This window comes from Oncorhynchus mykiss, chromosome 7 (genome assembly GCF_057628025.1).
Source record: "Oncorhynchus mykiss isolate SJ-2025 chromosome 7, ASM5762802v1, whole genome shotgun sequence".
In the NCBI taxonomy this organism is placed as follows: Eukaryota; Metazoa; Chordata; class Actinopteri; order Salmoniformes; family Salmonidae; genus Oncorhynchus; species Oncorhynchus mykiss.
In genome coordinates this window covers 13,082,763-13,106,868 of record NC_143028.1, presented here as the reverse complement: position 1 = coordinate 13,106,868, position 24,106 = coordinate 13,082,763, and the positions used below count along the sequence as shown (strand labels likewise).

The 24,106-nt window shown below is 41.5% G+C and overlaps 2 protein-coding genes across 2 annotated transcripts; both read left to right on the top strand.

Moving 5' to 3' along the window:
- The first annotated feature begins 1,471 nt into the window (after window positions 1-1,471).
- On the top strand, window positions 1,472-7,428 carry LOC110528804 (motile sperm domain-containing protein 2-like). The gene is made up of 9 exons (XM_090240323.1): window positions 1,472-3,942; window positions 4,261-4,304; window positions 4,814-4,936; window positions 5,103-5,200; window positions 5,386-5,476; window positions 5,566-5,662; window positions 5,823-5,952; window positions 6,102-6,204; window positions 6,534-7,428. Exons 2-9 carry the CDS (start codon window positions 4,302-4,304, stop codon window positions 6,543-6,545), a joined length of 657 nt encoding a protein of 218 aa, XP_090096449.1. The 5' UTR covers window positions 1,472-3,942; window positions 4,261-4,301; the 3' UTR covers window positions 6,546-7,428.
- Window positions 7,429-8,726: 1,298 nt separating this feature from the next.
- LOC110527429 (ubiquitin C-terminal hydrolase PSMD14) lies at window positions 8,727-23,704 on the top strand. Its single transcript, XM_021608691.3, has 11 exons — window positions 8,727-8,906; window positions 9,624-9,673; window positions 11,483-11,554; window positions 11,662-11,781; window positions 11,903-11,973; window positions 12,223-12,373; window positions 22,083-22,190; window positions 22,321-22,395; window positions 22,680-22,805; window positions 23,345-23,407; window positions 23,522-23,704. The coding sequence occupies exons 2-11, from the start codon at window positions 9,626-9,628 to the stop codon at window positions 23,618-23,620; spliced, it is 933 nt and encodes a 310-aa protein (XP_021464366.1). The 5' UTR covers window positions 8,727-8,906; window positions 9,624-9,625; the 3' UTR covers window positions 23,621-23,704.
- Window positions 23,705-24,106: the final 402 nt, after the last annotated feature.

Below are 24,106 nucleotides of genomic sequence, written 5' to 3'. Positions count from 1 at the left end.
CCAATCAAAGTGGCAGGGTCAGACTGTCGAAATGGAATTGTGGCTTTTAAGCATTTTGTGTCAGTTTGTCTGTTAGTTGTCTGTAACAGCTGACATTGAAACATCATGATTTACTTCCTCCCAGACAGCGCGTCAGCCAACTGGTTTTGGTTTCTTGTCTTCTGAGCACGAGAGATGCAAGATCGGCTTTATCAGAGCAGGTAAGCCTAATAATAAAAATAGTCAAAGTTGACAAGCTATTTGTAAAAGTTGTAGAATTTGCGATATTTTGAAACATTTCTTCTCAAACAGGACATTCAAAAGAAAACAGGAAACAAGAAAACGATCTCGTATCGAATATGTAGTCCCGGGACAGCTGTTTGTGTATAGAGTAGGATAAAGTAGGATTGCGCAACACCAGCAAACATTTCTCCAGAGAACACTGAAATCCATGTGCATTTACACATTTCCAAGTGTATATCAACCCAGGTGTGTGTGTGTGTGTGTGTGTGTGTGTGTGTGTTCAGTACATGCCACTGTTTTGATGCTGCATAGTTGTCCATACCAATCATAAATCGAGTATTTTAACCTGAATCTATCACACATTTTTTTTTTAAAGACAGAAGCAGTGCACTGCAGCTCAACTGAATTCAATGTACCACACAAACGCACAGAGTAATAATACTGAGTGTCATCCATTTTCCCACAGACTCATCAGACAAGTATGACTCCGGGGATGTGGACAGGTTATGGGAAGGATGATGTTTTGGTTGACGGTTATCTGGAGTGGCGCCACTTTGTGGTGGAGGACACCTTGAAGATGATCGATGAGAGTCTTCAGTGGAGAAAATAATTCAAACTGAATGGTGGATTGACCTTTGCTTATACATTATACAGGGACTTGATGTCAACCAGTGGCCTTGTCCCATAATGTATAGCTGTATTAATGAACATATAGCTCCAACAAATAACAGTAGAATAGCTTGGCTAGGACACATACCCTGTTATTGTGCATTCTGCAAATTGCTGACATACTTCCACTAGTTGAACATGATGGTGTTGATAAGATGTTTCCCGATTTGAAATGTCTTTATGTAATGAATAGTGCTATATACAGTGCCTTGCGAAAGTATTCGGCCCCCTTGAACTTTGCGACCTTTTGCCACATTTCAGGCTTCAAACATAAAGATATAAAACTGTATTTTTTTGTGAAGAATCAACAACAAGTGGGACACAATCATGAAGTGGAACGACATTTATTGGATATTTCAAACTTTTTTAACAAATCAAAAACTGAAAAATTGGGCGTGCAAAATTATTCAGCCCCTTTACTTTCAGTGCAGCAAACTCTCTCCAGAAGTTCAGTGAGGATCTCTGAATGATCCAATGTTGACCTAAATGACTAATGATGATAAATACAATCCACCTGTGTGTAATCAAGTCTCTGTATAAATGCACCTGCACTGTGATAGTCTCAGAGGTCCGTTAAAAGCGCAGAGAGCATCATGAAGAACAAGGAACACACCAGGCAGGTCCGAGATACTGTTGTGAAGAAGTTTAAAGCCGGATTTGGACACAAAAAGATTTCCCAAGCTTTAAACATCCCAAGGAGCACTGTGCAAGCGATAATATTGAAATGGAAGGAGTATCAGACCACTGCAAATCTACCAAGACCTGGCCGTCCCTCTAAACTTTCAGCTCATACAAGGAGAAGACTGATCAGAGATGCAGCCAAGAGGCCCATGATCACTCTGGATGAATTGCAGAGATCTACAGCTGAGGTGGGAGACTGTCCATAGGACAACAATCAGTCGTATATTGCACAAATCTGGCCTTTATGGAAGAGTGGCAAGAAGAAATCAATTTCTTAAAGATATCCATAAAAAGTGTCGTTTAAAGTTTGCCACAAGCCACCTGGGAGACACAACAAACATGTGGAAGAAAGTGCTCTGGTCAGATGAAACCAAAATTGAACTTTTTGGCAACAATGCAAAACGTTATGTTTGGCGTAAAAGCAACACAGCTGAACACACCATCCCCACTGTCAAACATGGTGGTGGCAGCATCATGGTTTGGGCCTGCTTTTCTTCAGCAGGGACAGGGAAGATGGTTAAAATTGATGGGAAGATGGATGGAGCCAAATACAGGACCATTCTGGAAGAGAACCTGATGGAGTCTGCAAAAGACCTGAGACTGGGACGGAGATTTGTCTTCCAACAAGACAATGATCCAAAACATAAAGCAAAATCTACAATGGAATGGTTCAATAATAAACATATCCAGGTGTTAGAATGGCCAAGTCAAAGTCCAGACCTGAATCCAATCGAGAATCTGTGGAAAGAACTGAAAACTGCTGTTCAAATGCTCTCCATCCAACCTCACTGAGCTCGAGCTGTTTTGCAAGGAGGAATGGGAAAGAATTTCAGTCTCTCGATGTGCAAAACTGATAGACATACCCCAAGCGACTTACAGCTGTAATCGCAGCAAAAGGTGGCGCTACAAAGTATTAACTTAAGGGGGCTGAATAATTTTGCACGCCCAATTTTTCAGTTTTTGATTTGTTAAAAAAGTTTCACTTCATGATTGTGTCCCACTTGTTGTTGATTCTTCACAAAAAAATAGTTTTATATCTTTATGTTTGAAGCCTGAAATGTGGCAAAAGGTCGCAAAGTTCAAGGGGGCCGAATACTTTCGCAAGGCACTGTAAGTATAATATTTATTATTATTATTATTATAGACAGCATTGATAGTCCAGTTTGATTCATTTTTTAATATCCCTTTCTCTTCCAGACATCATGAAAGCTCTGTTCAAAAGTCTCTATTTGAGTCTGGCATGCATTATCTCCACGGCTATGTTAAAGAGGGCAACAAACTGTGTGTATTTAAAAAAAAAAAAGAATAATAATTAAACACTGACATTCAAGAAGGTTCTGTTGTGAAAATGTTGTTTCTGAGACCTAATTTATGGCCACCCTCATCATTTTATCTCTTGGAAAAGCCTCATCCTCTGGGGTGCTGTGATCATTTTCCCATGCATCTCACTATTCAGATTCTAGTTTCCTGATGCCAATCTCAATCCTAATTTGAAATCTTGAGTTTTTGTATGGTGGATTACAGGTAGTCTTTTTGAGCTATTTGGGTATCTGCCTTGAAATCCACTGAGGTTTGCTTGTATGTTGTCTGGTTCATGGTTAAGTTGCACATGAAGGATGTGAAGATGTTGACGGAGAAGAAAATGTACTTGGCCTTCTGGTTGGAGAGCTACGCCCGACGGGAACCGGGGATTCCCCTCACAGTGATCTTTGACATGTCCGAAGCGGGTTTAAGCTGCGTTGTAAGATGTCTGCTCTCCTCTCATTCCCCTCTAGCTGATTTGTTTTGTGGAACTTGGTATCAATGTCCAAACATTGTGTTAACAAGTCACTGAGTGGATCTTTACACACTAATGCTTGTCTTTGGTTTCCTTTTCAACTACCGTTGGGAAGACACCAAGGTAAACCTGAACTTTCCTCACCTATTCTATACTCATCCATGTTCTGTTATTTATTTTCCATATTATGTACTGTGCATGACAAGCAGAAACATGTGGTAGATGGCAAGCTCTGAAATACTAGATGCTGACTATTAATTGTATTCTAACATTTTTCTCTCTGAGTGGTTTCTTAGGAGCCTAAGACGGCATAAACAGTAGCATTGTCTGGAGTACATTGAGACAAAGTATTCTCCGTTGCCCAATCTGGGTCATGCCTTAGCTTGGGGCTCAAAATATGTCAGGAGACATACAGTACAGCTATGTGCTTTCAAAACAAGTTTATCCTCACATGCCGGGTTGAAAGATTTATTAGTTTATTTGTTGAAAATATTTGAACAATAAGAATTCTCTCTTTTCTTTTCTCTTGTAGGACATGGATTTGATCAAATATATAATCAATTGCTTCCAGGTGTATTACCCTAGATTGTTTTGTAAGTATCCCTTTCTTCTGGTGGGCTTCCAACACAGGAGGCTGCTGAGGGGAGGACTGCTCATAGTAATGGCTGGAATGGAGTAAATGGAATGGTAACAAACGCATGGAAGCCATGGGTTCGATACCATTCCATCAATTCCCTTCCAGCCATTACTATGAGCTTGTCCTCCCCAATTAAGCTGCCACCAGCCGCCTATGGCTTCCACCTGGTGCATTTGTTCCCATAGTGGAAAAGGACTCAGTGAATCCAATTGCATGCCCTTATTGCCTACAGAGAATGTAAAATGTGTTATTTACGTGTTCTATTTCATTTCAGCCAAAACAAAATGCTCAAGTACGAGATGCCATGGATCATGAATGGTGAGTCACTTAAAGAAGAAAATGCTATGCTTCCACTCAATGGCACTGCTGCAGTCAATACTACTAACTACTAACTACACCCCCCCCCCCCCTCTGAGTCAAGATGCCACTGACAAGCTGAAGTTTGACATCCAGAACTATGTTGAGGAACTGTGTAACTTACCACTCAATGGCCACAATAACCCCCATACATCCAAATATCTACTGAGCACATGCAGATGTTAAAACATCTGTGTATGCCCATTGGCTAACATGACAACATGCGTGCCCGTTACTTTCAGTACAGTGCATATGATGCACAAGACAGACACATGACTGACATACAAGAGTCATACATCCATGTTCTCATGTAAAGCTACTGTGTATGTGCACACGCACGTACTTGCATGTATACAAACAACACACTTTGCCAGAATTCATCACCAGTACGTTATACTACATTGATAAATAATTGATGTAATACAAATGCATTGCATTTACTATGGAGTTCTTTTCTCATTTTCTCCCAGTACCCAATCAAATTCAGTTACCCACCATTGCCTGATGACGTCTTCCAGAACCCCACACCAGAGACTGGACAAGAGGATGACACAGAGTCAAAGGATGATGACCAGGAGGCCAAGGACACTCTGGTGCAGAGCTCTCCTACACTCAGAACCAGAAATGTTGTCCTTCATTCCCCTTACGACACTCCTTGGTTTTAATACTGAGCTTTGTTACACTTTCGAATCATCAGTGCATTGAATGATATCAACAACAGTAACATTAGTGTCTTTTATTTCTATTTGTCTGAGGCAGGTATACTTGGCACAGGATGGGGACAATGATGGCTCCATCAGATGGAAAGGATCCCGTAGGCCAACCATCACTTTCAAAGGCAACTTACACTATATCAGGTTAGCTTTGGATTCTGTGTATTTGCCCTGATACACACAGTATAGTGTAAACACTTCCAAAACGAATTGAGTCACACAGTTTCCAACCACAGACCTCACACTACCTTTCAAGGTTATGAGGCCACTGTTTACACTGAGGCTGCTAGACGGAGATGATATGTGACTCCCACACTCTCTCTTTCCAGTCCTGATGATTTGTGCTTTGGCCACAGAGAGGGTGAGAAGAGATGTCTGATCATGCTTAGTAATGTCACCAAAAACCAAGTGGCCTTCAAGGTCAGTTCTCATGTTGCTCTTTTTAAGTGTGTGATTGCATCACTACAATGTACTCGTATGAGAGCACCCTTGTTTGTGTTTTGCCGCAGGTGCGGACCACAGCCCCAGAGAAGTACAGGGTGAAGCCAAGCAGTAGCAGTTGTGGGGCGGGCGAGAGTATGGAAATCACTGTGTCCCTGCATGGAGGTACGACATATCGTAGCCCTAATTCTTCCATCTCCTCTGTCGCTATGTAATACAAACCCATCATTCAGGTTTTGAGAAGGTCAAGGACTAGCCCATGTGGAATTGTTGCTGTCCTCTGATTGTTTGTGGTCAAATTCCGTCCTCTCTGATTGGCTCTTAGGGTTCCTGTGTTCTCCTCAGGATCGCTTCTTAATCATGGCTGCTGAGATGGAGCCACGTAGCGGTGGGGGGAGCACAGACCTCGCCCAGTTCTGGAAGGGTGTCCCAGAGGCTAAAATAATGGAGCACAGGTAGCATCATCCATTGTACACACATAGAACACAACTCAAAGCAGTTTTTATGAGTACTGGTTTGTTGACTGTCACTAAAAGCAACAAGGCCTCGAGGACGCATGTGTAGGGACTGTTCACCAATGGTCTTCTACTTTCTTTACCTTGAGGCTGCGGTGTCGCATGCTGGAGGGCATCAAGTCGGCACTCAGCCCTTTGACTGACAGGTCTCACAAAATGGAGATCAATGGCTACCAAGACAAGCACACCATGGTGAGTTGTGACCTCAGGCGACAGACACTGACACACACACATCCTTATTATGCAAATGTATCAGTAGGACAATTTCATATTTACTATTATCTTTGCCTGCTGAAATGCTTTTCAATCTATCAAGTCCATCTGAAGTCAGTCTGTGGTCTGAAAAAGGTCCGATACTTCACCTGGGTCGTGTTCCACATGGAAGGGAAAATGTCTTTAAATGTTTTGCAGCTGAAGACAAGGGCAGGTAGTCCCACCATGTTTCGGTCTGTTTTCTTCCATTTGGTGCCAAATTAAAAATATGCCCGGGTTGCTGTTGGTGCCCTCTGTTCCTCTCCCAGGTCTTTCAGTAGATGGCCAGCAGCTCCAGGCTGGAACAGAAGATGGACTGCTGCCTGTGGTGGCAGAAGCTCTTGACTGTACTGGTGACTGCACTGACGGCCTTGGGCTTCTCCGCCCTCTACATACAGTACACTGGGGAGTGGCCATTTTGAAACTTTCCTACAGTGGAGGAAGAAGACCAAAGACCAGTTACAGTGGAGTCAGGATGAAAGTGGATTTCTGATTGGAGCAGAAATATGAGGAACTACTCGCAATCCAATCTATGGCTTTTGGACACTGAATTTAATTATATTTCCACACTATCAGGTTGGAATAATACTGTGAAATTATGAAAGTAATAATAATGCCCTTTTAGTGTAAGAGCTGTTTGAGTGGGTGATGGCTAGAAGGGATCTAGATTTTGTCAAATTAACGTTAGACTTGACTTTTCGTAGCAGGTTAGGAAAATTAGGTTATGGTTGGAAACATTTTACATTAATTTGACAAAAGCTGGAGCCCTTCTCGACATGACCGTTTTGATGGTATGGAGTTTTAGCCTGCCTGGTGACCATGTTTTCAGTTCAAATCACAGTAAGGTACTTAATTGTTACCCAGAAAATGATTTGATATTGAGATAAAAACAGCTGCATTGGACCTTTTTAACCTATCTTCTGAATTATGTCTAACTAGAACTATTTACTATGGGTTTATATGAATGGAAGACCAGGGATATAATTTTATAGCCAACATGTCATCTTGGTGTTTTCACAGTGTAATTTACGTTAGTTGTTACATTGTAACAGTCCTGTAGCATTTTCCCCCCATTCAGCTGAAGAAGCAGAACCAGCCAACTACCTACATGCACTCTATGAAATAAACACATTTATTGATTTGATTAAAAGATAATAACACTCACTCACTTCTCTCCCATTGTCACCAATGCAAAATAATTGTGCTCTGATGCACATTCTGAGATATTTACGGAAGTAATCAATGGGTTGTTGTTTTTTAAACCACCTGTCTGTCACTATGCAGTCCACATCCAACTCACTTCAAGGGATTGGGAGTGACACGTTCATACATTTTTCTGAACGAAATAGGCAACGTTGTTTTTAATTGGTCTACTCTACTGCACAGTGTGTGGTTGGCATCTCTTGGCGGAGGACCCCCGCCTTGAGCAGATGGCGCCGGGGTGACCTTTCACCTCCGCTGATGTGACAGGCGTTCTGGAGGGAGGTGTAGATGGAGAGAAGAAACAAACGTTCTTCTGCCAACACCTCCACTGATTAGCTGGGGACATGGCGGCTTGGTGATACACCTCAGACAAAGATAGACGATTTAATGGCTGACACGCATTCCGTGTGACAGATGTGGTCACAAGGTGTTTTTTTCTCTCACTGGTAGTTTGCTTGTGTAATTATCTTGACTGTTATTGTACTAATTGAGTGTGATTCACTATTTGACTCCCCCTTTGATGCTGAGGTACGGCCTTCCAAGAACAGATGTAGAGATCTACAGCAACTGGCACATTAGATAAAGTATGTGTGATTGTTAAGTGGTGATCGTAATGCCCCCATCTTCTATTTGTCATTGTTGACCATGGTTCTGTAGCTTAAACCATTTTCTTATACATCTATTGGACACTTTGGAGACTAATGAACTGTAATATCAGCCATTGGTCGGTCTTGGCTTGAAACCAAAGAACATGTTCCACAACTGTTTTGTGATGTGTCCTCATTCTGTGTAGGTTTTGTCTGCCTGCCACCCAAATGTTGGTTATACTAGAAATCCATAAAGAGAAGAGTATGTGAGCCATTTTGGGGGTGTAGTAAGAAGCTAATTACAATGTGTCAAAACCCCCAGGGATGGAAATGGGGGGACCAACAGTTATATATTGTGTGAGATGGGAAGCAGAACAAAAACAGCTTTTAGTCATTGCACGACAAACAAGCTACAGATCTCAGGGGAATATAATCGTATGATTTGACAATTATAGCAGGCTGCACTAGGATGCCCACATTGGTAGCTAGGGACAATGGCAATAATACATTCTCCCAAAGGTTGGAACAGGTTTGTTAGCCTAGTTTGTATCACACTAATATTTGGTGCTTTGAGCATCAATTTGGGTCTGTATTAAATGCACAAACTGCTTTACGAGCTGGTGCAGCTTAAGGGACACGGAGTCAGCTGCATTCAGCTCCCCCTTGCTTCTAGAAAGCGACCTACAGCAGAATGTTGCGGAGGGTGGAAGTGATCATCAAGGCGCCGGAAGTACCCAATGTTCTGACGAATTTGTTTTGAATGAGGAATTCTGGCTGATTCATTGTAGCAAGCTAGACTTCAATAGTTATCACACGCGAGTATTCTTTCCAACATTTTTACAGACTGAATAGGTAAGATCGCACTCCCACAAATGTTTAGATCACTTCCCTAGCAGAAAATAATCCACGCTGAAGAAGTTGCTATCTAGTTAGTTCGGGTTTTCGACTCTCGTGCAACGAAAGAGCTAACGTTACCGCTAGCAAGCGAGCTAAGGCAGTTTATCTGGTTAACGTTAGCAAACTTAGTCAAACATGTTTGATAGTTGACAGGGACCACTGTTTATTAAGAATTTGATGTTATATCGCGCTTTAACATTTATTTTATTTGTTCTGGTGGATAACATTAATTTAGACAGCTAGATTAGCCAACTACCTATAATATGTAGCTAACGCTAACTGTCAACGTCGTTAGTTAGCGTAGTGACTTGACCGTCATTAACATTAAATTGTCTCATCACAAATTTCTGAATCTAGTTATATAACAGGCAGGAAAAATAACTAGATGGTACTGTCTGAAAGCAGACGTTCCAGATTAATCAGGAAAATCAGCTAGCTACCTGTGAAACAGATGGGGTTGTCACAAAATTATATTATCTGAGAGCTAACGTTACCTGTCATACTATGCCATCCTGTAATTCCATCCTGCTCTTTTTACTGCCTTTTGGTTAAATAGATTAACAACTGTTTTGTAGTTTACTATCTAACAACATTGCACATTGTTTAGAAAGTAATTGGGTTGAAGATGATAAATAGGGTTGACATTCATTGCTGTTTTTTTCCCCTCAACAGAAATGGATAGGCTGCTGAGGCTTGGAGGAGGAATGCCTGGACTGGGTCAGGTGTGTTTTCAGCCATGACTTATCTCGCACCCTGTCGCTATGGAATGCCTTCACACCGTGTCTCATTAATTCAATAATGAATCAGAGCTCTAATATTGGGCTATATCTATCCTAGCCTCACTACAGCACCTATCTTATCCCTGATCACCAAACAGGGAGTGATTCTGACTTGAAATGGGTGGAATAGACAGAAGCGACTACAAATGAAAAGTGAGAGGCTGTAGCCAGGGTAGACCTTGTTGTTCTTATCCACAGACTGAAAAGGACCTGGCACAGCTTAGCTGTCTTAAATATTGTAAGTATTAGACTTATGTAGTCTATAGGCCACAAAATCATGTGTTATAAAAATGCCCAACTTATATATATATTTTTTATTTAACCTTTATTTAACTAGTCAGTTGAGAACAAATTCTTATTTACAATGACTGCTTACCCAGGCCAAACCTGGATGACGCTGGGCCCTATGGGACTCCCAATCACGAGTCTGGATTCGAACCAGGGGCTGTTGCCTCTTGCACTGAGATGCTGAGCCTTAGACCACTGCGCCACTCGGGAGCCAATTGCCTCACTCAATAACCTCTGCAAAGTTGAATAGTTTTCTAGCTATAGCCTATTAGCTCTACACATTCTTTTTCATGTGAACTGAATAGTGAGAATAGATTGTCAAGGCATTCTGTTCAATATGTATTAACAAATTCTAAGTAGCCTAATCGAAAGTAAAGAATTATGGTGTAGGCTGACTAACCACTGCAGTGTCTCCCTTGCACTATTATCGAGCATGCTTTGTTGGAACATGTTTTTAGAGTAGTGTAGCCCTCCCTGCCCAATCAAAAGGGCCAGAGGCGCTCTTTGGTGAGAAAAATAAAAAGAGCCCACTTTGTTGTGTTCGTAGCGGCCAAGCCTTGCAAGGCGAGGCCAATGAGGAGCTTACTCCCGACTGGCGTTGAATTTGCCAATTAACACCTCCAGTAAGTGGCCGCCTTGGCACCCTACAGAGGTGTTAAAAATAGGGGGGGGTGTCTTCTTTTAACCTCTTCCTCTCTGACATGCAGGGTTTCAGATCACCGTTTAAATTACAAAATTACTTTCAGGATATTGAACATACACTGAGTGTACAAAACATTAGGAACACATGCTCTTTCCATGACAGACTGACCAAGTGAAAGCTATGATCCCTAATTTATGTGACTTGCTAAATCCACTTAAATCAGTGTAGATGAAGGGGATGAGATGGGTTAAAGAAGGATTTTTAAGCCTTGAGACAATTGAGACATGGATTGTGGATGTGTGCCATTGAGGGTGAATGGGCAAGACAAAATATTTAAGTGCTTTTGAATGGGGTATGGTAGTAGGTGCCAGATACACTAGTTTGAGTGTGTCAAGAACTGCAATGCTGCTGGGTTTTTCACTGGCTAGTGGCTAGGCTAATGTCAATTTGAAGGTGGTGTTTATTGTCAACAAAAATATGTTACAGGTAGACAAAACAATATGACGTAGAAGCATAAAGTAAACAGCATAGTTGGTCAATTTCCGCAACAACTAAGAGCGTTGAAGCACGAGGCTCAACTTCCCCGTGGACGTGCGCAGACACTGTGAGAGAGCGAAGTCTTGCATCTCACTCATCTCAATATCTGCGGTGCCGCTCGTGGCAACATCATTTTGCTGAGTCTCCCTTTAAACAATGATCATCAGTTTGTCAGTAATATAATACTAATATATCATAAACTGCAGTGAAGCTGTATTTTGTCATCCTTAACCAGCTCTGTGTGATAGTCAACTATAGCCTAAAAGCTGTTATTTTCCCCTCAGGGCCCACCTACAGATGCCCCCGCCGTAGACACTGCAGAGCAGGTGTACATCTCCTCACTGGCACTGCTCAAGGTAAGAAGGAAATTAACAGTAGTTGCCATTTATAATTTATACCAACTCGTTACATGTGTGTCCATGGCAGTCGTCTATGTCTCACCATGTATTTCCATCTCCTTCAGATGCTGAAGCACGGGCGTGCCGGTGTGCCCATGGAGGTCATGGGTTTGATGCTGGGCGAGTTTGTGGACGACTACACTGTGCGAGTGATTGACGTGTTCGCCATGCCGCAGTCAGGAACTGTACGTTTTCCCAGTCATTTCCCCTAACAGACCTCGCAGGACAATGTTGAGTAACTCTATAGTTATGCGTGTGATGTTTTCTCCACCGGTGTTTGCGTAATAGCACTTCTCTCTCCGACAGGGTGTCAGTGTGGAGGCCGTGGACCCCGTCTTCCAAGCTAAAATGTTGGATATGCTTAAGCAGACGGGCAGGTAAATGCATATGGACTTATTAATACAAAAATGATTAGTTAGTACGCCACTCGATTTGGCATAGCATCTCCAGGACAAAGTCACACACATGCTCTACACTCCAGGATACACTTAAAAACAGAAAAATGTCATTTGTAACAATAAAACAAAAAAAGAAATGTGTAAAATAGACACAAAGAAAGGCATCTGTGCAGTAATAGTGTTGAACTAAAATAATTGAGGTGGTTGTGTGGTGGCTCCTCCAACTAGACCAGAGATGGTGGTGGGCTGGTACCACAGTCACCCCGGGTTTGGCTGCTGGCTGTCCGGCGTTGACATCAACACCCAGCAGAGTTTCGAGGCCCTGTCGGAGAGAGCCGTGGCCGTGGTGGTGGACCCCATCCAGAGCGTCAAAGGAAAGGTATGTCCAACAACCACAGGCATGCAAACTCGTCACATTTCAACGATATTCTACGTTTTGCAACCTGGCTGCAAAATAATGCTGTGATTATAGTTGATAAGACGGATGTATGTTTCAATAGTGCAAATAACTTTGTGTGTAATAAATGTTAGCTAGCTACATTAGCATCTAGGTTGGCATGCTAGCATTACCACACGCTTGCCTCGGCTAACTTTGCATTGCTCGGGCTTACTTCACTTTACTCTCTGTGTGTAACAACCTACTGGAACACAAACAACAACAGTTACACATGGAATAAACAAACGTACAGTCAATAACACAATAGAAAAGTCTATATACAGTGTGTGCAAATGAGGCAAGATTAGGGAGGTAAGGCAATAAATAGGCCGTAGTGGCGAATTAATTACAATTTAGCAATTAAACACTGGAGTGATGAATGTGCAAGTAGAGATGCTGGGTACAAAAAAACAAAATGGGGATGAGGCAATTGGATGGGCTATTTACAGATGGGCGATGTACAGGTGCAATGATCTGTGAGCTGCTCTGACAGCTGATGCTTAAAGTTAGTGAGGGACATATGAGTCTCCAGCTTCAGTGATTTTTTTTTTTTTTTGCAATTCGTTCCAGTTATTGGCAGCAGAGAACTGGAAGGAAAGGCGGCAAAAAGATGAATTGGCTTTGGGGGTAACCAGTGAAATATACCTGCTGGAGCACGTGCTACGGGTGGGTGCTGCTTTGGTGACCAGTGAGCTGAGATAAGGCGGGGCTTTACCTAGCAAAGACTTATAGATGACCTGGAACCAGTGGTGGGTAGTATATACAGGTCACAGTGGTTGGTAGTATATGGGGCTTTGGTGACTAAACAGATGGCACTGTGATAGACCACATCCAATTTGCTGAGTAGAGTGTTGGAGGCTATTTTGTAAATGACATAGCTGAAGTCGAGGATCAGTAGGATAGTCAGTTTGACCAGGGTATGTTTGGCAGCATGAGTGAAGGATGCTTTGTTGCGAAATTGGAAGCCGATTCAAGATTTAATTTTGGATTAGAGATGCTTAATGTGAGTCTGGAAGGAGAGTTTAATCTAACCAGACCCCTAGGTATTTGTAGGTGTCCACATATTCTAAGTCAGAACCGTGCAGAGTAATGATGCTGGGTGGGCGGGCAGGTGTGGGCAGCCATCGGTTGAGGAGCATGCGTTTAGTTTTACTTGCATTCAAGAGCAGTTGGAGGCCACGGAAGGAGAGTTGTATGGCATTGAAACACGTCTGGAGTTTAGTTAACACAGTGTCCAAAGAAGGGCCAGAAGTATACCGAATGGTGTCGTCTGTGTAAAAGTAGGTGGATCAGAGAATCACCAAGTAGCAAGAGCGACATCATTGATGTATTCAGAGAAAAGAGTCGGCCTGAGAATTGAACCCTGTGGCACCCCCATAGAGACTGCAAGAGGTCTGGACAACAAGCCCTCCAATTTGACACACTGAACTCTGTCTGAGAAGACTGCCTCGCCTGGTGAACCAGGCGAGGCAGTCATTTGAGAAACCAAGGCTGTTGAGTCCGCCCATAAGAATGTGGTGATTGACAGAGTCGAAAACCTTGGCCAGGTCGATGAATACGGCTGCACAGTAATGTCTCTTATTGATGGTGGTTATGATATCGTTTAGTACCTTGAGCGTGGCTGAGGTGCACCCATGAACAGCTCTGGAACCAGATTGCATAGCGTAGAAGGTACGGTGGGATTCGAAATGGTCGGTGATCTGTTTGTTTACTTGGCTTTCGAAGACCTTAGAAAGGCAGGGTAGGATAGATAGATATAGGTCTGTAACAGTTTGGGTCTAGAGTGTCTGTCTCCCCCTTTGAAGAGGGGGGATGACTGCAGCAGCTTTCCAATCTTTGGGGATCTCAGACGACTCGAGACATACATACTTTTTTAAAGAATATACCTTTTATTATTATTCCCCGCAAACCCTACCACCGATTCCCCCAATTGGAGTAAACTAATAAACACTTTGGCTTTTACCTTCAATTTATACATCTTATACACATTTTACAGACACAGTCTACCTTACAATAGTTATTTTTTGTTTGTTTTTAGTCCTTCCTGTAATTTCTGATGTCCATCCAGTTTGATTTCTATTTAACTATTTGTGCTATTTCACAAAAGTTCTGAACCTATATACATTTTACAGACCCCGTATGTTTTACATTGTTTATCTTGTTATTAGTCCCACCCTTCAGCTCTACTCACCCCCCCCCCCCCCCCCCCCCATCTATCTCTCAACACCACCCACTTCGGATCGCGACCCGTCATATATTTTTCAACTGTGCTGTGATGCCTCACAAAATAATTGAACCTTTCTATTCTCATAGCTTCCACAGATTGTAAACCAAAAACAAACATCTTTGCTCAAATAATTATTATATTATTGATTGATTATGGCTTTTCAAATCACCCAGTATTGCTATCTGTAGCGTTAGTTCTAGACCAATGTTGCAATTCTTCAGCCATTCCTGGACCTGTGACCAAAAACAAGCTAGATCTGGACAATACCAAAATTATCTAATGACTCTGCCTCCTCACAGCAGAATCTGCAGAGCTGGGAAGATTGTATATAACATTCTATTAGTTGCAATAATTTTGTATAGTAATTTAAATTGAAAAATTTGAAGTTTTGAATCGGGCGTTGTTTTGCGTATCAATTCATAAACCATGTGCCATGGAATGGGTACATCGAAACTCTCTTCCCAATTATTTTGCTATTTATATGGCACAGCTGTCAGTTTTTTGGTCCTTAAATGAAATTGGTATATGTTTTTATTTATCACACTTTTCTTTAACCATTTATGTTCTTTAATACAGGGCCGACATACAAGTTTCTTACTTTTTTCCCTTTCTACTTTGGGTAGAGCAGACATTTCCATATGTCTGTGTTAGCTGCATGTGTGACAACTCCACCAGTCCTATTTATTATATCATTCACTAAAATTATATCTTTTTAAAAATTTATTCGAAAAATAGTTTTTTAAAATCAATTATTATATTAGTATTTAACCACAATATTTGTTGTATTATTTGTTCTGTCTTTTCAGGTGGATTAAACTGAAATTGCAACCAAATTTCTAAGGCTTGTTTAAAAAACAAAGATATTTTTGGAGATTATTTCCTTTTCAAACAACCGAAAGTGAGCAGGTGTAATCTGAATAAAGGGGAAAAGGCCATTCTTGAACAGGATGAGACATTCGTACCAATTTACTAGAGAACCAGTTTGGATTTAAGTATAACTTTTGTATGACTGATGCCTTTAGTGAGAGGTCTAATGCTTTAATATTTAATCATTTCTGCCCTCCAAATTCATGTTTGTTTATTAAATAGGTCCTTTTCATTTTATTTGGCTTGCCATTCCAAATAAAATTGAATATTTTTTGTTCATATAATTTAAAAATCAGGTCACTAGGTGTAGACAAAACCATAAGCAAATAGGTAAACTGTGATATGACTAAAGAGTTAATCAGGGTGATTTTCCCACACATAGACAGGTATTTTCCTTTCCATGGTAACAAGATCTTATCTATTTTTGCTAACTTTCTATAAAAATGTATTTGTGTGAGATCATTTCTTTCTTTTGGGATTTGCATACCGAGTATGTCCACATCTCCGTCAGACCATTTAATTAGTAAACTACATGGTGATCCAATTTGGTGATCCAATAATTTGGTTTTAATCCAGAGAGGATAGAAAAAGTATCTAGATCCTCTATGAGGCCGTGGAGAGATTCTAATTGTGGTTTTAAAAGAAAACATGAATCATCAGCGTACAATGACACCTTAGTTTTTAAACCACGGATTTGTAATCCCTTAATATTATTGTTTGATCTAATCTTAACAGCTAACATTTTGATGGCAATAATAAATAGATGTGCCGAAAGTGGACAACCTTGTTTTACACCTCTAGATAGTTTAAACTTTCTGAGATGTAGCCATTTACTATTTTATACCTAGGGTTACTATACATACCTTTTTAACCCATTTTATAAGAGACTCCCCAAAATTGAAATATTCTAGGTATTTATATATAAACTCCAGTCGTACTTTATCAAAAGCCTTTTCAAATTCAGCTATGAGAACCAGGCCTGGTGTCCCCGATATTTCATAGTATTCTATTGTTTCCCGTACTTGTCTTATACACTGCTCAAAAAAATAAAGGGAACACTAAAATAACACATCCTAGATCTGAATTAATGAAATATTCTTATTAAATACTTTTTTCTTTACATAGTTGAATGTGCTGACAACAAAATCACACAAATCATCAATTGAAATCAAATTTATCAACCCATGGAGGTCTGGATTTGGAGTCACACTCAAAATTAAAGTGGAAAACCACACTACAGGCTGATCCAACTTTGATGTAATGTCCTTAAAACAAATCAAAATGAGGCTCAGTAGTGTGTGTGGCCTCCACGTGCCTGTATGACCTCCCTACAACGCCTGGGCATGCTCCTGAGAAGGTGGCGGATGGTCTCCTGAGGGATCTCCTCCCAGACCTGGACTAAAGCATCCGCCGACTCCTGGACAGTCTGTGGTGCAACAGTCTGTTGGTGGATGGAGCGAGACATGATGTCCCAGATGTGCTCAATTGGATTCAGGTCTGGGGAACGGGCGGGCCAGTCCATAGCATCAATGCCTTCCTCTTGCAGGAACTGCTGACACACTCCAGCCACATGAGGTCTAGCATTGTCTTGCATTAGGAGAAACCCAGGGCCAACCGCACCAGCATATGGTCTCACAAGGGGTCTGAGGATCTCATCTCGGTACCTAATGGCAGTCAGGCTACCTCTGGCGAGCACATGGAGGGCTGTGCGGCTCCCCAAAGAAATGCCACCCCACACCATGACTGACCCACCTCCAAACTGGTCATGCTGGAGGATGTTGCAGGCAGCAGAACGTTCTCCACGGCGTCTCCAGACTCTGTCACGTCTGTCACATGTGCTCAGTGTGAACCTGCTTTCATCTGTGAAGAACACAGGGCGCCAGTGGCGAATTTGACAATCTTGGTGTTCTCTGGCAAATGCCAAACGTCCTGCACGGTGTTGGGCTGTAAGCACAACCCCCACCTGTGGACATCGGGCCCTCATACCACCCTCATGGAGTCTATTTCTGACTGTTTGAGCAGACACATGCACATTTGTGGCCTGCTGGAGGTCATTTTGCAGGGCTCTGGCAGTGCTCCTCCTGCTCCTCCTTGCACAAAGGCGGAGGTAGCGGTCCTGCTGCTGGGTTGTTGCCCTCCTACGGCCTCCTCCACATCTCCTGATGTACTGGCCTGTCTCCTGGTAGCGCCTCCATGCTCTGGACACTACGCAGACACAGCAAACCTTCTTGCCACATCTCGCATTGATGTGCTGTCCTGGATGAGCTGCACTACCTGAGCCACATGTGTGAGTTGTAGACTCTGTCTCATGCTACCACTAGAGTGAAAGCCAGCATTCAAAAGTGATCAAAACATCAGCCAGGAAGCATAGAAACCGAGAAGTGGTCTGTGGTCACCACCTGCAGAACCACTCCTTTATTGTGGGTGTCTTGCTAATTGCCTATAATTTCCACCCACCTGTTGTCTTCCATTTGCACAACAGCATGTGAAATGTATTGTCAATCAGTGTTGCTTCCTAAGTGGACAGTTTGATTTCACAGAAGTGTGATTGACTTGGAGTTACATTGTGTTGTTTAAGTGTTCCCTTTATTATTTTTAACAGTGTATTATCTCCAATGTATTGTCCATGTAAAAAACCTGTCTGATTAGGATGAATAATATCTGACAATACTTTTTAAATTCTATGTGCCAAGCATTTAGCTAGGATTTTTGCATCACAACACTAAAGTGTAAGATGTCTCCAATTTCTTAAATGGACTGGATCTTTATATATACCACTTGGGTTCTGTTTCAGTAATGATGATATCACCTTCTGGTGGCGTGTCTGATAATCTACCATTTATATAGGAGTGGTTAAAACATGCCAATAATGGTCCTCTGAGTATATCAAAAAAAGTTTTGTATACTTCCACTGGTATGCCATCCAGCCCTAGAGTTTTCCCGTCCTTAAAGGCCCCAATTACATCAAGCAGTTCCTCCTCTGTAATTTGGCCTTCACATGAGTCTTTCTGTACAGATGTTAATTTTACATTATTATTAGGGAACAAATCCATACAATTAGTTTCAGTTAGTGGAGATGGAGGAGCCTGAACCGAAAACATATTCTTAAAGTACTTTACTTCCTCTTTCAAAATATAATTTGGTGAATCATGCGTGACTCCATCATTTGTAACAAGTTGTAATATATATTTTTTGGTAACATTTCTATATTGATGATTGACAAAGAATTTGGTGCATTTTTCCCCCATATTCCATCCAGTTCACTTTATTATTATAATATATTACACTGGATCTTTCTTGAATAAATTCCTCCATTTATTTTAGTTTTTCCTCTAACTTATTCTGTGCCTCTATGGTACAGTTTTTATTGCTATCTAACTCTACTGTTAGTCCTTCAATTTCCTTTGTTAATATGGACTCTTTTGATCTAAATTGCTTTTGTTTTATAGATGAGTACTGAATTGCATGGCCTCTAAAGGCACATTTAAAAGTGTCCCACACAATAAGGGGATATGCTGTACCTATGTTATGTCTGAAAAAGTCAGTTATAAATTCTTCTGTCCTAGTTCTAAACAATTTATCATCTAAAAGGCATTGATTACATTTCCAATAACCTCGCCCACGTGGAAATTCTGTAAGACTAATATATATGCCAATTATGTGATGATCCGACCTCATTCTATCCCCTATCAACACTTTTTTAAACTTTTGGTGCCAGAGAGATTGGCATAAGAAAGTAGTCAAGGCGACTAGCTTGATTAAGCCTCTGCCGTGTATATCTCACTAGGTCAGGGTATTTAAGTCTCCATATATCCACTAATTCCAATATATCCATGACATTCATGATTTCCTTAAGTGCCTGAGGGTGATTTATTTTCTGGTCCATAGAGGTATTTAAGACCGTATTAAAATCTCCCACCATAATAATAGAGTCTAGTGTTGCTTGTAGAGTTGATAGATTCTTATATATATTTTTAAAGAAGCTTGGATCATCATTATTCGGACCGTATAGGTTAATAAGCCATATCTGTTTATTGTCCAATAACATATTTAAAATAATCCATATCTACCTTGATAATCTGTTTGGACAGATTACCCAGGCCAGCTTTGATTTACAACCTGCTAGCAATATTTTTTGGAGTACCAAGAAATGTATTGGTGAATATGAATCATCCATTGAACTGCATCCATCTATTCTACCAATAATGCCTTACTGTATGCCATGGAATTCTGAGTCAAATATAACCTATTTTTAAAACCTCTTATAAAGTTGGTTTTGAAGCATAAACTGAATTTTATATTTTTCATATTATGGTTGTCTGTTTGTTTCATATCTGCAAAGTAGTTCAAACACTGTCAGTTTCTCTTTAAATTCTGTTTGGTGCCTAACATGTGGTGTGTGAGAGAGAGAGAGAGAAGGTGTGAGTGTAGGCTATGTGTATAAAGCTGTCTGAACAGTAGGCTTAAAGATGGTTTCATATAGGCCTAGAGTGTTTTCCCCTTACTGCCACAATGGAAATAAATGCAGATCATTATGCAGTTGTATCCCTTACTGCATTCCTCCTGCCCGATCACAGGTAGGCCTTTGGGTATGAACAAATCAGCTATTTTCTGCAGTAGCCTTTTCTATCAGACAGTAAAAAAGTGTGACGCGAAATTCAATGTGTTGTATTGAGTAGAGTGAAGTATTGAGTAGAGGTGCTGCACAAAAATCTGATAGTCACACGTATAGAAAATGGGAACAGGCGTTTACACAGATTTTTTTTCACGTGTTTCTGTGCAAAAAAAAGATTTCTCACCTTTTTTGGGCCTTCATCAGTTTGCATCCCTGAACCACCATGATTTATTCAGCAATGTTCTCGTTGAATTTGTATGCAAATTGTGTGACAGGTTGACTTTCTCGTGGCTGCAAACTTCCATCAATCCAATAATAAAATCAAGTGATTGATTGGGTGGAAACTTAAATCGTTTGAGATTTTAGCTAACAGCGTTCTGCCCGTGTAGCCATCTAAGGTTGTTTACTCTTACATCTCCTGGGATTGAGATGTCTTCATCTAGAACTGATCATACACCCCCATCCCCACCACCCTCCTTTCCTTGTTATGTTTCTTTCTCTCTCTTCCACCCTCACGGGCCCCATATGGCACTTCCTCCATCTCCTCCTGCCTCTGTGCTCCGGGGAGCTGTCTATTATCACCTCCACGGAGCTGTCTGTGGGTGTGAGAGCCAATTCCATCTCAATGTGTGATCTCCGCTCAGAGGAGAGTGCACCACTAGAAATGAAAGTTAGCTCTCCAATGTTTTACATTAGAAATGGTTTCTAAGCACAGGCAATCTCATAAAGATATTTAATTAGATTGCTATTAGGAGTAGTGTGTTGACCGAGGGGATGGTTTAAAACCTTTTTAGTCTTAATAATATTTTGCCACCCAAGCGTGAGAGAGAATATTAAAATATATACATTACATTTTTTTACAAACCTACAAATACCAGGGCACATTTGCTAATCCTCGTTTTGAAATATGTGTTTTTAGCAGGTTTCACCCCTCTGCCTTAGAGGAAAGGGTGTCTCCCGGCCAAGTCTTGCTGGTGAAAGATGTAGCCTACTCTTGATATGCTCAGAACATGGCAGTGTCTTGCTTCCCTGTCACGTTCACCGTCTCCCGTCACTCTGTCCGCCACTCGGAATATTGTTGTACACAATGCATTATGGTCCATTGAATGAGCAGCCAATATAACCACATAGATGGAACATAACAATAAAGCCAGTCGTTTCACGGCGCTCGGGCACCTTCCCTTCGTGTGACCCATTTCCTCACAAGACACGCTAACCTAGGGTTAATTTGGAGCGATGCAGGTAATAAAAGTTGAGTACTTAATCTTTGGCTAATGCAGCCAAGACCAGTGAGAGAAAAGAGCTAAATGTGTTTTAATACACTAATTTCCTATGCTTTGTAGTAAAAGGATTTCACAGTGATTTATGGACGCAGGTCTCAAGGTGACATCTACTAAACAAGGCATGAGTAAGTCAGGACCGCCATAAACCCATCGTCCTCATCAATGTTTTAACATGAATGTAACCATGAGCTACTCATCTGTCATGCTTTCACACATAACCGCAGATGGCAGAGCCTCTCATAGCATGGTGGCATATCTTTGCCTTGCTGTGACTATGCAATGTCTACTCACCTGGAAGGATGCAACTTAGGGCCTAGTAATAGGATGTGATTAGGGACATGTACGGCACTCAGGCAGAGCCGTGGTTTTGGTGTCGTTTACACACATCTGGTTACAGCAGTTAGTGAACATCAGATCAGGGACGGTACCATCTCTCTCCGTCCCCGGTCATCTACTCTCCCTTTCACAGTATTCTCACACACTAACGTTACCCTCATGGCTTAGATCCAAAGCACAGTGTTGTACTTACTTGGCATTCTTTCAATTTTTGGGGTTATTTATTTTATTTTTCTGCTCAGGAATTGAAATGGAATTGACACGGACACCGTTCCTCTACTCTCTGTGAGATAACACGTGGTTCCTTTTTGTTATTTTGGGCAGGTTGTTATCGATGCGTTCCGGCTGATCAATGCCAACATGATGGTTCTGGGACACGAGCCCAGGCAAACCACCTCCAACCTGGGGCATCTGAACAAGCCCTCCATCCAGGTAAGACCATGGAGCCGTTGACCAGCACGCCTCTGACCAGCACGCATCTGAACACCTCTGTGTTTTTTTAACATGCACGTGAATGTAGAGTGTCTGTTCTTATTTCAATCATCTGTTGTCCTCCTCCAAGGCTCTGATCCATGGACTGAACAGGCATTACTACTCCATCACCATCAACTACAGGAAAAATGAACTCGAGCAAAAGGTGTGAAGAGTTTCTGAAAATCTACTATACATGTCAAAATGACATTTTTTTAAGGGGAGTATAGAATATCAGAAAAAGATGAGGACTGTTGACTGTCGTAGTTGAATGAGTTAGTTATAATTACACCGCTGAGAGTGACATTTCATAATATGCCTACCGTATGTACTCCTGCCTGAATGACAGGTGATGTCATCTTCTGTGCGACCGTTAAACATATGTACACGGTGCCTCTATCCTCTCTTGGTTGCATGTGCCACATGAACATATGATCCTTGACCTCCCAGATGCTGTTGAACCTGCACAAGAAGAGCTGGATGGAGGGCCTGACCCTGCAGGACTACAGCGAGCACTGCAAGCTCAACGAGAACATCGTCAAGGAGATGCTGGAGCTGGCCAAGAACTACAACAAGGTGAGCAGGCAGGGATCAGAAGGGGAAAGTGGGAGGGCCTGGAAGTATTTTGAGACCAGGGGTCTGCGTGGGCAAACTGCATGAGTTCTCCCAGGTGGTGTTCATTAGTATTCAAATAGAATAAAATGGACTGAAACAGGGAGGGTCTACCTGGACTTGTCCAATCAGAAACACTCCTTTTCAAGATATAGGTAATTGTGTAATGAGATACCTGATGGGTTGGATGATTCTATTCTCATCTTTCGTCTTGAAAAAGCGTAAACTAAAAACGTGGAAATCAATCAATGCACCATCATTAACAAAGGAAAATGGAATGATTTATTATTTAAATATTGAAAGTTAGCGGTCTGGCCAGGTGTGATGCAACTGATGTTTGTATGATTGTATGTTCTGTGTTTCTTATAAGGTCAAATCAAATAAAACACACTTTTTCATATTCTGTTGCAAAATGTTTTATTCTTTACATGCCATAATGAACAAGACCCAGCTTTAAATGTTAATGTCTGAGTGAGAATCAATGTCCCCGTGTTCTACCCCAGGCGGTTGAAGAAGAGGATAAGATGACCCCTGAGCAGCTGGCCATCAAGAATGTCGGAAAGCAGGTATCCGTCCTCGCTGTAACCTGAATACGACATCTGTTTTGCGATCATCATAAATGCCCATGGATAATCTTTGCAATGACCTTCCTTAACCTGTTAACTGCGTTCTTCTCGCAGGATCCCAAGAGGCACCTGGAGGAGCACGTCGACGTCCTGATGACGTCCAACATTGTTCAGTGCCTAGCCGCCATGTTGGATACTGTGGTCTTTCAGTGAAGCCTCCCCTCCCCCAGCATTTAACTGTTCATATTCTAACTCTTTGTGTTTTGTTTTATAAAAAATAAATGTGTATGAAAGGTAGACCGTGGACTTGTATCTATAATATACAGAACAGTAGCATGGGTGATGTGTTGCTGTTCGACTGGTTGGTCTCAGATGGGTCTGAGAGAAAGTTTTGGTTCGTATATACAGAATGGCTGCATCTGAAATGGCACACTAATCCTTATGTAGTTCCCTGGGTCCTGGTCAAATGTATTGCATGTGCAGTTGAAGTCGGAAGTTTACATACACTGAGGTTGGAGTCATTAAAACCTGTTTTTCAACCACTCCACAAATGTCTTGTTAACAAACTGTTTTGGCAAGTCGGTTAGGACATCGGCTTTGTGCATGACACAAGTCATTTTTCCAACAATTGTTTACAGATTATTTCACTTATCATTCACTGTATCACAATTCCAGTGGGTCAGAAGTTTACATACACTT